This window comes from Odontesthes bonariensis, chromosome 19 (assembly GCF_027942865.1).
Source record: "Odontesthes bonariensis isolate fOdoBon6 chromosome 19, fOdoBon6.hap1, whole genome shotgun sequence".
NCBI lineage: Eukaryota > Metazoa > Chordata > Actinopteri > Atheriniformes > Atherinopsidae > Odontesthes > Odontesthes bonariensis.
Window position 1 is genome coordinate 3992397 of NC_134524.1, and position 15349 is coordinate 4007745.

At 42.7% G+C, this 15349-nt stretch overlaps 1 protein-coding gene across 1 annotated transcript in view; it reads left to right on the forward strand.

Annotated features, from left to right (window-relative positions):
* Positions 1–13006, forward strand: part of rbm46 (RNA binding motif protein 46) — a 41495-nt gene extending 28489 nt beyond the window's left edge. Inside the window, exons 8-9 of the mRNA XM_075451842.1 lie at positions 470–572; positions 12753–13006. Of these exons, the coding sequence (XP_075307957.1) occupies positions 470–572; positions 12753–13006 (357 nt within the window). The remainder of the gene's footprint in view (positions 1–469; positions 573–12752) is intronic.
* The last annotated feature ends 2343 nt before the right edge of the window (positions 13007–15349 follow it).

Here is a 15349-nt window from a genome sequence, read left to right on the forward strand (position 1 = left end):
ATGTTTATTTATATATTCTGTAATGAATCCAACTTTGTTCATAAAGCACATTTAAAACAACAGAGTTGAACCAAAGCTAAAGAAAACAAGAGATTTCAAAACAGGAAGAAAAGGGAACTAGTTCCCTTTAGTTTAGGAGCCATGAGTGCGAAAGCCTGATGCCCTCTGAGCTTCAGCCGGGTTTTTGGGACGTCCAAGGTCAGTCGTGAAAAACAAACTGACAAACTTTGTTTATTAAGCTTTTTTCACAGTAGAACACAGACATACAGAAACACTCAGAACAGAATCCCATCCCCATGAAGTAAAAAAAAAAAAAATTTAAAATACAATAATAAATAAAAAAAGGGTGAGAGACTGACACGTGTAACATTTACCAGTTAAAGTTCGATGTTCGAGCTCGTTAGAAGAACAATCTGCGGACCATTGTTCATCACAAGGGGTTTGTTTGTTTGTTTGTTTGTTTGTGCAGGTGATGATCCCGTGCACACGAGGCACCTACATCCCTGACAAGCTGTGTGTGCTGCTGGACGACGCCAAGGAGCTGGCTGCACAGACCACACTGTGGAACCTGGGTACTGCTCAGCACTCTCACACTGGAAACCAGTCCCAGACCACTGGGCCTCCGCCTGCTTCCCCCGTCCGCCACATTAGGCCTTTACCGGCAACTTTATCTGCAACCTTACCTGCTACTTTATCTGCAACGTTACCTGCAACTTTATCTGCAACTTTATCTGCAGCTACAACTTTATCTGCAACTTTATCTGCAACCTTACCTGCAACTTTATCTGCAACTTTATCTGCTACTTTATCTGCAACTTTACACCAGCTTCTGAGGAGTTATTGCTGTTCCTTTAGCAGCAGCTAACGCTAACAGCTTAGCTAATGAAGGTGATGTACACCAACTTCTAAGGAGTTATTGCTGTTCCTTTAGCAGCAGCTAACGCTAACAGCTTAGCTAATGAAGGTGACGTACACCAGCTTCTAAGGAGTTATTGCTTTTCCTTTAGCAGCAGCTAACGCTAACAGCTTAGCTAATGAAGGTGACGTACACCAGCTTCTAAGGAGTTATTGCTGTTCCTTTAGCAGCAGCTAACGCTAACAGCTTAGCTAATGAAGGTGACGTACACCAGCTTCTAAGGAGTTATTGCTGTTCCTTTAGCAGCAGCTAACGCTAACAGCTTAGCTAATGAAGGTGACGTACACCAGCTTCTAAGGAGTTATTGCTGTTCCTTTAGCAGCAGCTAACGCTAACAGCTTAGCTAATGAAGGTGACGTACACCAGCTTCTAAGGAGTTATTGCTGTTCCTTTAGCAGCAGCTAACGCTAACAGCTTAGCTAATGAAGGTGACGTACACCAGCTTCTGAGGAGTTATTGCTGTTCCTTTAGCAGCAGCTAACGCTAACAGCTTAGCTAATGAAGGTGACGTACACCAGCTTCTGAGGAGTTATTGCTGTTCCTTTAGCGGCAGCTAACGCTAACAGCTTAGCTAACAGCTTAGGTGTATTTCCAACACAACACCGATCCTCTCCTCTCTCTCGGTGTGCTAACGTCACATTATCGGCATGTTTCTGATAAAGTTGTAGGTCTCCGAGTACAATTTTTTAATGAGGTTAATAAATACATATAAGTATTTAAACGCAGTTACTAACGGTACACATGCATCACTAAGAGTTACGCTGTGTACATCTCCGGCTTGGTGCATCACTGTTGATGAGAAAGCATTGTTTGCTAGCTTCTGCTGCTAGCTTACAGCTACACTGCTAAACTGTTTCCCTCTGGGATCAACAGAGGAACTATCTGTATCTGCATGTAGAGCTGGAGTGACAGCAGGAACAGCTTCTTTGTGTCTGTGTTTCTGCTTTAAATCACACAGCAGACGTCCAGCTGTTGTTGACATTTAACGAACATAACTGCTGCGCTGAGGAGCTGCTGAGCTCAGCGTGGAGTTGAGCTCTCGCTATGATTCGACCCTGTAAAACAGGCTGTTAACTCAGAGGTGTTTAAAACCGAGCTCAGACGTTAAACCAGCTGGTATTACCACCAAAAGCCAGTCTGCTACGCCTCAATAAGACCTCAGAAAACAGTTAAAAGGGCATAAATTGGTGTAATATGTCTCCTTTAATGAGCCTTTTGTTCATATTTACGCAGTCTATGTGAGGAAGCTGATTTCTGAGCGCGCCAGGCGCCGTTACTGATGCTCTTTCATGTGCACACGCCCACTCAGTTTGGATGAGTTCAGGGAAAAATGTGCGAGCCGAGTGTTTTCTGACAGTTTGTCCAGTCAGGATTCCTCCCGTCGGCATTAAAGGGATAGTTCGCCTCTTTTGACATGAAGCTGTATGACATCCCATATCAGCAGCATCATTTCTGAACATCTTCTTACCCCCTGCTGCGTCCTGTGAGCAGAGTTCCAGCCTCGTTTTGGTGTTGATGAAGGTAGTCCGGCTAGTTGGCTGGGGTTTAAAAAATAAAGCGTCTTGCTTCTCAAAACAATATGCGTTCAACAGAGTAATACATTTGCATCACAAAATGGTTCTCCAGGAAAAAGTCAGACCTCACAATCTCTTGGTGCTATTTTCTCTCCCTTCTGATATTTTATTTAAAAAATAAAATAATATTGTTTAAAAATTCACACAAAATTAAAATATTTCCAACTTTTTTATTTTTTATTTTGTTTCTGATTTCTGAAAATATTCCAAATTCACGTCTCATTATGTTTAATGTAAAGTTATTTCTCCAATAAAACATAATTATTTACATATCGAACATTTATTTTGAAATATCAGGACTTCATTTCTCAAGACGAAACTTAGGATATTAGAGATATGTTCTTTATTTTGATATAAATAGATAGATCTCCATCTTTTTTATTAGTGAGTTAATTTATATTGTTATTAAAATATTATTATTATGCTATGTTGTTACTATTTTATTTTTTAAATAAAATATCAGAAGGGAGAGAAAATAGGGCCAAGAGATTGTGAGGTCTGACTTTTTCCTGGAGAACCATTTTGTGATGCAAATGTATTACTCTGTTGAACGCTTATTGTTTTGAGAAGCAAGACGCTTTATTTTTTAAACCCCAGCCAACTAGCCGGACTACCTTCATCAACACCAAAACGAGGCTGGAACTCTGCTCACAGGACGCAGCAGGGGGTAAGAAGATGTTCAGAAATGATGTTGCTGATATGGGATGTTACACAGCTTCATGTCAAAAGAGGCGAACTATCCCTTTAAGGTGATGTGAACAGACTACTCCACGAACAGGGCGTGTAGAGCTGATGATTCAACGCCATCGCTGTGAGCGAGCAGCGCCGCTCCGTGCACAAACAAACATGCCGTCAAACGTTAATTCTTACTGTGGTTGGACGGTTGGCTGCAGCTGTTTTACAGCAGCTGTTTTACTGCAGCTGCTTTACTGCAGCTGCTTTACTGCAACTGTTTGTTTACTGCAGCTGTTTTACTGCAGCTGTTTGTTTACTGCAGCTGTTTGTTTACTGCAGCTGTTTTACTGCAGCTGTTTGTTTACTGCAGCTGTTTGTTTACTGCAGCTGTTTTACTGCAGCTGTTTGTTTACTGCAGCTGTTTTACTGCAGCTGTTTGTTTACTGCAGCTGCTTTACTGCAGCTGTTTTACTGCAGCTGTTTGTTTACTGCAGCTGTTTTACTGCAGCTGTTTGTTTACTGCAGCTGTTTTACTGCAGCTGTTTGTTTACTGCAGCTGCTTTACTGCAGCTGTTTTACTGCAGCTGTTTGTTTACTGCAGCTGCTTTACTGCAGCTGTTTTACTGCAGCTGTTTGTTTACTGCAGCTGTTTTACTGCAGCTGTTTTACTGCAGCTGTTTGTTTACTGCAGCTGTTTTACTGCAGCTGTTTTACTGCAGCTGTTTGTTTACTGCAGCTGTTTGTTTACTGCAGCTGTTTTACTGCAGCTGTTTTACTGCAGCTGCTTGTTTACTGCAGCTGTTTTACTGCAGCTGTTTGTTTACTGCAGCTGTTTGTTTACTGCAGCTGTTTTACTGCAGCTGCTTTACTGCAGCTGTTTTACTGCAGCTGCTTGTTTACTGCAGCTGCTTTACTGCAGCTGTTTTACTGCAGCTGTTTGTTTACTGCAGCTGTTTTACTGCAGCTGCTTGTTTACTGCAGCTGTTTTACTGCAGCTGCTTTACTGCAGCTGTTTTACTGCAGCTGTTTGTTTACTGCAGCTGTTTTACTGCAGCTGTTTGTTTACTGCAGCTGTTTCACTGCAGCTCCTTTACTGCAGCTGTTTTACTGCAGCTGTTTGTTTACTGCAGCTGTTTGTTTACTGCAGCTGTTTTACTGCAGATGTTTTACTGCAGCTTTTTTACTGCAGATGTTTTACTGGAGATGTTTTACTGCAGCTGTTTTACTGCAGCTGTTTTACATCAGCTGCTTTACTGTAGCTGCTTTACTGCTGCTTTTTTACTGCAGCTGCTTTACTGCAGCTGCTTTACTGCAGCTGCTTTACTGCAGCTGCTTTACTGCTGCTTTTTTACTGCAGCTGTTTTACTGCAGCTGCTTTACTGCAGCTGCTTTACTGCTGCTTTTTTACTGCAGCTGTTTGTTTACTGCAGCTGCTTTACTGTAGCTGCTTTACTGCTGCTTTTTTACTGCAGCTGCTTCACTGCAGCTGTTTTACTGCAGCTGTTTGTTTACTGCAGCTGCTTCACTGCAGCTGTTTTACTGCAGCTGTTTGTTTACTGCAGCTGCTTTACTGTAGCTGCTTTACTGCTGCTTTTTTACTGCAGCTGCTTTACTGCAGCTGTTTTACTGCAGCTGTTTGTTTACTGCAGCTGCTTTACTGTAGCTGCTTTACTGCTGCTTTTTTACTGCAGCTGCTTCACTGCAGCTGTTTTACTGCAGCTGTTTGTTTACTGCAGCTGTTTTACTGCAGCTGTTTTACTGCAGCTGCTTTACTGCAGCTGCTTTACTGCTGCTTTTTTACTGCAGCTGCTTTACTGCAGCTGTTTTACTGCAGCTGTTTTACTGCAGCTGCTTTACTGCAGCTGTTTTACTGCAGCTGCTTTACTGTAGCTGCTTTACTGCAGCTGTTTTACTGCAGCTGCTTTACTGTAGCTGCTTTACTGCAGCTGTTTTACTGCAGCTGCTTTACTGCAGCTGTTTGTTTACTGCAGCTGTTTTACTGCAGCTGTTTTACTGCAGCTGCTTTACTGCAGCTGCTTTACTGCTGCTTTTTTACTGCAGCTGCTTTACTGCAGCTGTTTTACTGCAGCTGTTTTACTGCAGCTGCTTTACTGCAGCTGTTTTACTGCAGCTGTTTTACTGCAGCTGTTTTACTGCAGCTGCTTTACTGCAGCTGCTTTACTGCAGCTGCTTTACTGCAGCTGCTTTACTGCAGCTGTTTTACTGCAGCTGTTTTACTGCAGCTGCTTTACTGTAGCTGCTTTACTGTAGTTGCTTTACTGCAGCTGTTTTACTGCAGCTGCTTTACTGCAGCTGTTTGTTTACTGCAGCTGTTTTACTGCAGCTGTTTTACTGCAGCTGCTTTACTGCTGCTTTTTTACTGCAGCTGCTTTACTGCAGCTGTTTTACTGCAGCTGTTTTACTGCAGCTGCTTTACTGCAGCTGTTTTACTGCAGCTGTTTTACTGCAGCTGTTTTACTGCAGCTGCTTTACTGCAGCTGCTTTACTGCAGCTGTTTTACTGCAGCTGCTTTACTGCAGCTGTTTTACTGCAGCTGTTTTACTGCAGCTGCTTTACTGCAGCTGTTTTACTGCAGCTGTTTTACTGCAGCTGTTTTACTGCAGCTGTTTTACTGCAGCTGTTTTACTGCAGCTGCTTTACTGCAGCTGTTTTACTGCAGCTGCTTTACTGCAGCTGTTTCTCCTCCATCAGTCGGGCAGGTAGATGCTCCGCAGCTCCTTCTGCCATCAATCCTGACCGGACTTTTAATGGCATTTCTTATGAGGTGCTAATAACCTTCTACACCAGAGATACTCACTGCGCGGCTCCTCGGGCATAGTAGCTTATAACAATATGGTAACAATAACAATACATTTTTTCAAATAACACACAGTGAATACTGCACAGTATTAGGTATTTTTATTAAGTATTAATTAAGGCTTAATGGTGTTTCCTAAAGGGGGGACTGTTAAACCTGGCAACGCAGCCCGCTTAAACCACCTCACACTTGACCGCAGTGCACGCTAGCTCCTTTAGCCAGCGCGAGATGCAGGCACAATGGATCGGTTTTTAATTAAAAAAAGGCAAAAACCAGCACAAAAACCATGCTCATCCTGAATGTTTCACTATGATTACAACAACAAACTACAAATACAACATGAAGAAAGTCGAGCACATGCACGCCAGCTTCCGCTCATCCCAGTATTAAGGCAAATGTGGTCTGAATTGAAAATGTATTGACTGCGTTGTTTCTTTTTTATATGTAGAAATGCATATTTGTTGTGGTAAAAGTGGCTCTTCCCTTGATTTTGCTGCCAATGTGGCTCAATGTGGAAAAAACAGTGAGTATCAGTGTTTTAAACAGAAGAGAGCGCGACACCCTGCTGCCTTTCAGCCAAAGCAGCGACTTAATCTGTTTCCAATCATCATTTATTCGCATTGTGTCCTCTTCTTCTGCTGTTTTATGACGACACAAAGCGGATGGAATGAATTCAGCTCCAAAGCGACTCCGGGACGCTTTGATTCGTAGAGTTCGGGACCCCCCGGGGGGCCCCCCGCCGTTTCTGTAAACACTGGGTCACCTGAACGCTGAAGGAAAACTCGATTTCCTGCCTGACTGGAGAGCAGAGATGACATAAAGGAACCGTGTTTGGCAGCCACGCTGCGTCGGGTGTTGTGTTGAAGCGTGTCGCAGCAGCTGTCGGAGTCTGAACTCCAGCCACCTGGAGCTCCCTCTGAGCCAATCAAATCCTCTCAGAGTCTGGCGGCGGGGACAGCGATACGCACCTTTGAGGAGTTGTGTTCGAGGTGAGATATTTGATAAATAAACTGCACCTGCAGAGAGACGGCGAGCCGGCTGCGGGGAAAACAACCGCCGAGGATTATCAGAGGCGTCGGTTAAATAATCTCTCACGCCTTGTAGTTCACCTTAAAAAGGAGCTGAAGAAAAGAAATGCTCCGCTTTCAGATTAATCTGCATAAATCTGACATAAAATCACAAAACCTCCTCGTTTTAATCTGTGTTTCTTACATGAAAACAGAGATCCAGCCTCAGTTCTTCCTGTTTCCTTCCTGTAACCTTTAAAGTGTCCTGATCAGCAGTTCTGCAGCTTCCTGAAGCTCTTTCAGAGTTTCTCTTTGGACATTTTCTGCTTCTTCCCTCATCTTCAGTCCAGTCCTCGTACCTGAGCATCTCCAGAGGAATGTGTTTTTTTCTAGGGCTGGGCAACGATTAAAATCTTTAATCTAATTAATCACATGATTTCCCTGATTAATCACGATTAATCGCATTTGTACGCAAAATCCAAAAATGAATCCAAAAGTAGTGTATAGCATTTAGCATTTAGCTTTATTTTAAATGTGCTGCCATATGAATGAAAGTGCCATAACATTTGTTGTGCAAACACACTTTTAACATCAGCATCTTTCTGTAGTCTTTATGTAGAAGCCTCGCTCCACTGTCTGTTTCCTTGAATGACTTGCTGCTATCAGTTGTGTGTTTTGCCTTTAAGTGATATTTTAGACTGGAACTACTACGCTGAGAAGACAATTCAACTTGGCAGTGTTTACAGATGACTTTGGTTCTGTCGACTCCGCCGTCTGGAAGAACTTTAAAATGAAAATGGCCGAGTAAAAGTTCCGTACCCTTCTCCATGTTTGGTGGATCCGCCGATTACTTTCTTTTCCTGTTCCGCAGCAGACAGCAACAGACTTTTACGAAATAAAAGCCTGTGAGCTACAGACTTTTACAAAATAAAAGCCTGTGAGCAGCAGATTTGAACAAAATAAAAGCCTGTGAGCAACAGACTTTTACAAAATAAAAGCCTGTGAGCAACAGACTTTTACAAAATAAAATAAATAATAAAACAGGGGTGGTCCGTGGTGTAGTGGGTTGAGCAGGCGCCCCATGTACAGAGGCTATAGTCCTCGCTGCAGCTGGCCCCGGTTCGAGTCCCGCATCGGACGGCCCTGTGCTGCATGTTGTTCCCCCTCTCTCTGAACTTTCTTATCCATTAAAGGCACAAAAGCCGCAAAAAATAATATTAAAAAAACCCCAAAAATAAATAAAACCTGCATTAATGCGCGATAAAATATTTGTCGAGTTAACTTGCTCAGCGCTAATGATAATGTAATGAAATATCCATCAAAATGAATCCTTTCCTTCTTAAAATCCAGTGCAGAGCCTTTCTCTGCAGCTTGGTTTTTGACTTTCTGAAATAAATGTGGAAAACTTTTCAAGCCAACGTGCACGACACCTGCTACATGCTGCACAGACTGTAAGAAAATGCTCTTTCCTCCCCGAACACGGCTTCTTTCAGCCGTTTCTCCTCCAGCTCATCCCTCCCCTGAAAGTACAGCCGAACCTGACATTTTTACTAAATGCGTCTCTGGTGGACGGAGCTTAAGTGCAGCATTAATTCAGCAGCGAAGCTCGGAGAGGTGCTGACATCAGAACCAAATGGAAATGGAGATGGAGTGCAGAAATTGGGTCATTTTAGAGCGTGGGGGAGCTGAAATATGGCTCAGAGCTAAAAGGTTTACCAAATTGATTTTCTGGTATCCTCACGGTCTGAAGCACAAACCAACCTGAAAGCAATTAATGACGTTGTTGTGAACACCAGCTGTTTCTGTGACTGCGCTGGGAGAAAAGTGGAGAGCCGCAGAGCTGCTGGAGGTCCGTCCAGTGGAGGATGCTTTTAATCAAACTGTGTGACTCTTATTCTCTGCACGCCGCTCCGCAGGGAGATGAATATCTCTGCTTTCACTGAGCTAAACTCAGATTATCCTCTTTCTTCATCCCATCCCTGCAGAAACGGGATCTCATGTGCACTAAACGTGTCACAGATTGAACTTTTTTGTTCTTATTCCGACTGTCGTTCGATGACTTTTGGATGCATAGATTGATTCCTGACGCTTTTAGCTCCCAAAGATGATCAAATTCCAAATATAATATGTACAACAACAAAGTCCTAAAGTATGTTTTCGGTCCGGTATGATCTACAGTTCATGGGAAAATGTTTAGGGGTGTAAAGTAAAACACTAAAGATAATAAAATGTGCCATAAGCTTGTTGATTGTTCATTTAAATGCACCTGAATGGCGCCGCCCTGCAGGCAGGCGGCCTCCTCTCAACGAAAACACAGATTTCTGAAACATGTTTTCATGTTTGGATGCTGTGCTGCTGGATGGACTTCTGCTGGTAATATGTAAAAATTTTTTTACATATATTATGATGCGTAACAGTGGCAACGTGAAAGTTGTTAACCTGTTGGAGCAGTAATGTAAAATAATATGTAATAATAATAATAATAATAATAATAATTTATTTATATAGCACCTTTCATACACAAAATGTAGCTCAAAGTGCTTTACAAATAAGATCAATATACAAAGTAAATAAAGTAAAATAACTAAAAGAATAACAAAACAATAGAGTACAATAGAACATATTATTCGGGGGTAGAGTGAGGAGGAAATAGATATAAATTAAAGATAAAGTACTAAAAATAGAAAAATTAATTTACCAATGAAATAGAGAAACAATAAATGTAATATATAAATAATAATAATAATAATAGAATTTATAAAACTAGTACTAATATCTGTTAAAATGTACTATATTTCTGCAGCCCTTTACAGACGATCCTTACGGTGTACCAAAGTGCTTTACAGCAGGTAATAAATAAAGAGAAAAATAAGTAAAAACAAGTAAAAACAATAAAAGAACAGTGGAAGCAATAAAATACAACAAAATCGAATAAGATAAAAGTGTCATCATACTACTGGGTATTAAAAGCAATCCTAAATAAGTAGGTTTCTAGACTAGATTTGAAGAGGCCCAGGTCAGAAATAAGACGCAATGCCTGGAGTAAGGCCCTCGAATCCAGATGAGTTGAAGAGGAGACGTCTCGGATGCAGAGCGGGAACAAAATGGAGGAAAAGGAGGAGGAGGTTTAAAGCATTCCTTCCCCTGATCATCAGGGGAAATGTGAGCTCACTGGTGGATAAAATGGACGAGCTTGGAGCCCTGATGAGGACACAGCAGGAATATCAGGCAGAGACCTGGCTGCAGGAACAGCTCTGACAGCTCTCTGCTCAGCTTTAAGACTATCCGGGCAGACAGAGACCACAGACAGAGCGCTAACAGGAAAGGAGGAGGATCACAGAGCTCACCTGAGTTACCTGCTGACGCTGTGTGTGACATCATCAGCTGAGCTGTTGCTAAGCTACAGAAACAACAACCCAACCCACTGATGGAGACCTCTGAAGGTTTCTACCACACCTTCCTCTCTGCTACGCTTTGGCTGGTTTATGTTTTATTCTGTCATCTGTAACAGCAGCTGATCTTTAATAATAATTAATACTGCAGCAACATAACATTCAGGGATTAATAAAGTTTTATTGAATTGAATTAAAATCCGATTGGCTAATAGTCCAGGCAAAGTAGCATTTTACGACGGACTAATTGTAAAAGAAGTTTTTTCAGCTTATATCATTTCTATGAGGTGTCCAGAACAACATACTAAAAGTCCTAAGAAATCCTAGTTGGGGAAATATGTTATATTATCATGAATCTGAGATGTATGCCAATACGGCCAGGCAACAATACACCTCAATGGGGCTATTTTTTCCCCTTACTCCTATCAAAATGAAACTTTACACAATGAAAGTACCCATGAACAGTAAAAATTTTTGTATTACAAGTTTCTTTGAAAATAAATTGTAATATGCAAATGAGCTATACACTAATCGAATATGCCCAAAATACATCCAAATAGGCCTAATTTTTTCTTTTACTCCTACCACAATAAAAGTTCACACAATGAAAGTGCCATTCCCTTTCCTATGCCAAAAAGACGAGATGTAGAATGACAGCCTAAAATGGCATGGATAAAGAGGAGATTGTCACACACCTTGGGACCAAGTAACTCCTTCATTTGCTTTATGCACCATATCTGTCTTGTTTTTGTTGCTTTCTTTGGTTCTGGTGCCAGAAACAGCTCCTGTGCATTCAGATCAGCATGATGCAACAAGAGTACTAACAAGTCTGTGTCATCACCTACTAAGACTGTGTCTTTTGTTCTGGCAGAGGCAATGGCAAAGGTAGAAATGTTACATAGTATTACTTTAAAGGCAAAACACGCAATTGATAGCAGCAAGTCATTCAAGGAAACAGACAGTGGAGCGAGGCTCCTACATAGAAACTACGTTACACACTGCATAAACAAAAAAGAAAATAAAACAGTGTTGTCTAGCAAATCTGGTCTGAAATACTTGCTTACTCCAAAAAGAGAAGCAGTATTGGTGCCTGTCAACATTATTTTAAAGAGCTGGAATGTCTGGAAAGTGTGTCAATCTGTCTTCTGTGTGAGTGAATCGTTCAGTTTGTAAGAATGACTTCTGCCCGTAGCAAATCTGGTCTGAAATACTTGCTTTTCTGTTCAATTGTCTGTAGTTTGATTTTCTGTTCAAATTAGATGCTGACTTGACTGACTGACACTATTCTGTTGTACACTGCTATGTTTTTTTTTCTGTTTTGTTCGCTTTCCTGTTGTTCGCTTTTCTGTAGTTCGATTTTCTGTTCTCTTCAAATGATAAGTGTGTGTGTGAAATAAAGTCAAATGAAATGTCTTCTTGTACTCTGTCCAGAATTCTATCCCCTCCCCCACCCTGCCCTCCAAATGTTGCCATTTGTCAAAAGAGAGCTGAGTTCTCAGTGGGGTCCCACTCCCAAGTTGTATCATGTGCATACATGATACGGGCATATTCGATTAGTGTATAGCTCATTTGCATAATACAATTTATTTTCAAAGAAACTTGTAATACAAAAAATGTTACTGTTCATGGGTACTTTCATTGTGTAAAGTTTCATTTTGAAAGGAGTTAGGGGAAAAAATAGCCCCATTGGGGTGTATTGTTGCTTGGCCCTACTGGCACACATCTCGGATTGATGAAAATTTAACATATTTCCTCAACTGGGATTTCTTAGGACTTTTAGTATGTTGTTCTGGACACCCCATAGAAATGATTTATGCTGAAAAAAAATCTTTTACAATTAGTTCCATTTTTGGCTCAAAAATTAGTTACTTTGCCTGGACTATAAGGTTGAGCTGCAGGTCTAACTCAGAGTATCAGCGAATCAGCCGGCCTGATCCCCGCCCACCTCGGTTTGCTTCTAAAGACGAATAAAACGTGTCCGACGACCGTCGCCGACACGGTTTACAGCGCACCGTCGGATCTGACGTCCGTGAAACATTTGGATTTTAGTAGAAAGGCGAAACAACACAAATCTGTGACGGTCGAAGTCGTTTACGGCCGCAAACTGTCGGTTTCTGGATAAATATTTACAACGTTCCACTGAAGCTCTGGTGACACGATGCAGCCGTGGAAACAGACACCAACCAGACTGTCTCCCGCCAACATGTCCCAAACGTTTCGATCATAAAAAGCTCCTCGGCTTCAGTTAAGAATGACACGCTGAGCTGGAGGCGGAGCTTCAGCAGCCGCACGGAAACTTAAACGTTTTCTTTAATGTTCCTGCAGAAGCTTTTTAACCTTCTCTCTCTCTTTCTTTTCCTCCCCCTCCAGATTCCTCCGTCCTGACCGGCACACCCTGTGATTCTCCCAGAAGCCCCTCCTCTCCGCTCGCCATGTCCCCGTCTGACGGCAGTCCCGGCGTCCTGACGTATGGCGGCCGCGCCTTCGCCTCCTGCCTCCCTCCTGCTCCTCCTCCTCTACCTTCCCCCTTCTCCCTCTCCACCCTGTCGTCCCTCTCCACCTTCTCCCCCGCCGCCTCCCAGGCCCAGCGGCTCTACATCAGCCCGCCGTCGCCTTTCTACTGACGGTGAGACGCCGAAACACATTTCATTCACCTGGAAGCTGAAATTGGGCTAAATTTGGGTGAAAAATTCACTTTTTTTCTTTGTTGAATCTTTCCAGCAGGTTTGTTGTATCATTTCAAACCAAAACCAACGACCATGTAACATGTAAACAGAGACAGAATCCAGTTGTTTTTTTTGTTTTTTTGTACTTTGTTTTTATAGAAAGAAACAACATAAACTAGAAAGCTGCAAGCAGCTGTATGCGGGACCGAGATGTGCGCACGTTGGGGCATACGCTGGACGTCGTAGCTCTGCCCACGATACCCTCTGCGTACGTACGAGCACATAATAACCCCGATGCGGAGGGGTTTTAGAACATTTCTAGGGGGCGCCACTGAGCCATTTTGCTCCGCCCACACACGATACTCTTTACATACATACGAGGTCGTCAGGGTGGACGTGTGTGCCAAGTTTCATGACTTTGAGATGATGATAAGGCTTTGAAATCACAAACGCCATCACACGATTTTCACCGCCTGGCCACGCCCACACCGTTCAGAGTTTGGAAAAGTTTCTCCATGATTCTTTCCCCCCATGTCTTAAGAGTAACCTGAACAAGTTTGAAGTTTGATCAAATGCGAGGTGTGGGAAAAAAAAGACATTTTCAACCACCAGCAGGTGGCGCTATAGGTGGATGTCGTTATGATAATATGTACGCGTTCAGGCTGGGTCCAGCATTCACCGTATGGAGTTTGGGACAGATTGGATAATGTATGTGGGAGTTATAAGCGACTTCATTTTTTGTGGCGACTGATGGCGAGTCATCGAACTTTGAGGCGTCGCCACGGCCACGCCCTTTAAGTTTTGAAAAAGTTTCTCCATGATTCCACCCCCCCCCCCTCCCCCCTCCATGTCTTAAGAGTAACCTGGCCAAGTTTGAAGTCTGTAGCATTAAATCTGTAGGACGAGTTCGATCATATGCAAGGCGTGGAATCGGTCAAAAATGGCACCAAAATACACTTTCCATTCAAAATGGCCGCCTTCCTGTGGACGTGGGACCATGGCGGCCTGAGACTTTTTTGTGCGTCTGGGCATGATGAATGAGTGTACCGAATTTTGTCGTCCCAAGTGAAACTAACCCCAATGCGGGGACCATTTTTAAGCATCGTAGGGGGCGCTACAGAGTCAATGAGCGACTCCGAAAAATATAAAGTTTAGATTCTTTCATGTCGTCGACTGGCAGGTGGCGCTCGCAAAATTTCAAGAGTTTTCGAGCAACTTTTGCAAAGAATAACTCTTACAGATAGTTTCACTGCTCGGTCCCTAAATATACAGAAAAACACGGAACAAACAGTCGGTCACCTACACATTCGAACAGACATTATGCTGATGATACGAGTCGGTTCGTACAGTAACGGCTCAGTCAGCATCTCTCGTGGCCACAAACACAATCCATTTTTCCCATTATTGCGAATACTTATCGCTCCGTAGACTTAGCGAAAAGCTCATCCTTTCCATATTTTGAATATTTGTCACAACATCTACCCGGCCTGTCTCTGTTGGGGGGTAAAGCCTGCAGCCATTTCCGGGTTACAGCTTTCTTGCCGGCTGCTAATAATACTTTTAAAAGATATCTGTCTCGCACCAGTAGATGGGGTGCAATATTGCCGAGATAGATTGTGGAAAAAATCCAAATATTCTGGATTATCTGCATGATCTCTTGCCAGTGAATGGCTGAACAGCTGGGCAGCTCCATAATATATGAAAATGGTCTGCTGGCTGTTCTCCACAGTTCCTCCGGCATAAACCTCTGACTGTCTGCACGCATTTTAACTCAGGAGTTCTGAAATATCTGATCAGATTCCGCCAGCAGAAAAAGAGCAGAACTGGTGGAAGTTAACTGCACAGATTTTATATTCAGCCACTCTATTCCAATTATTTTCAGGTTATTTTCACCTTAAAATGTTTAATTCAGGGAATCAAACCTGCAACTCTCTGTTGATGAATCTTAGAGAAAAAAGAAGCCGAACGCAGGATCACAGCTGTTAGATAAACCCCACGTTTACAGTAAATAGCTGATCAGCTGTGTCTGTTTACTCCAAAAACAAGCCATATCATTATGACCACCTGCCTCCCTCGTCCTTCCAGAAGAGCTCTGACCAGTCGAGGTTTGGGGCCTCTTGGATCTTCATGTATCAGTCTCGCTTTCCGCCGATGTTCTCAGATCCCATCAGTTTGGGATCTGAGAGTTCAGAGGTCAGGGGAACACCTCGGGCTCTTTAACGTGCTTTAAAGCTGAGTCACTGTGACTTGGACTCGAGTCGCTGTTTTGATGACTTGTGACTTGACTTGACAAAAAATAGA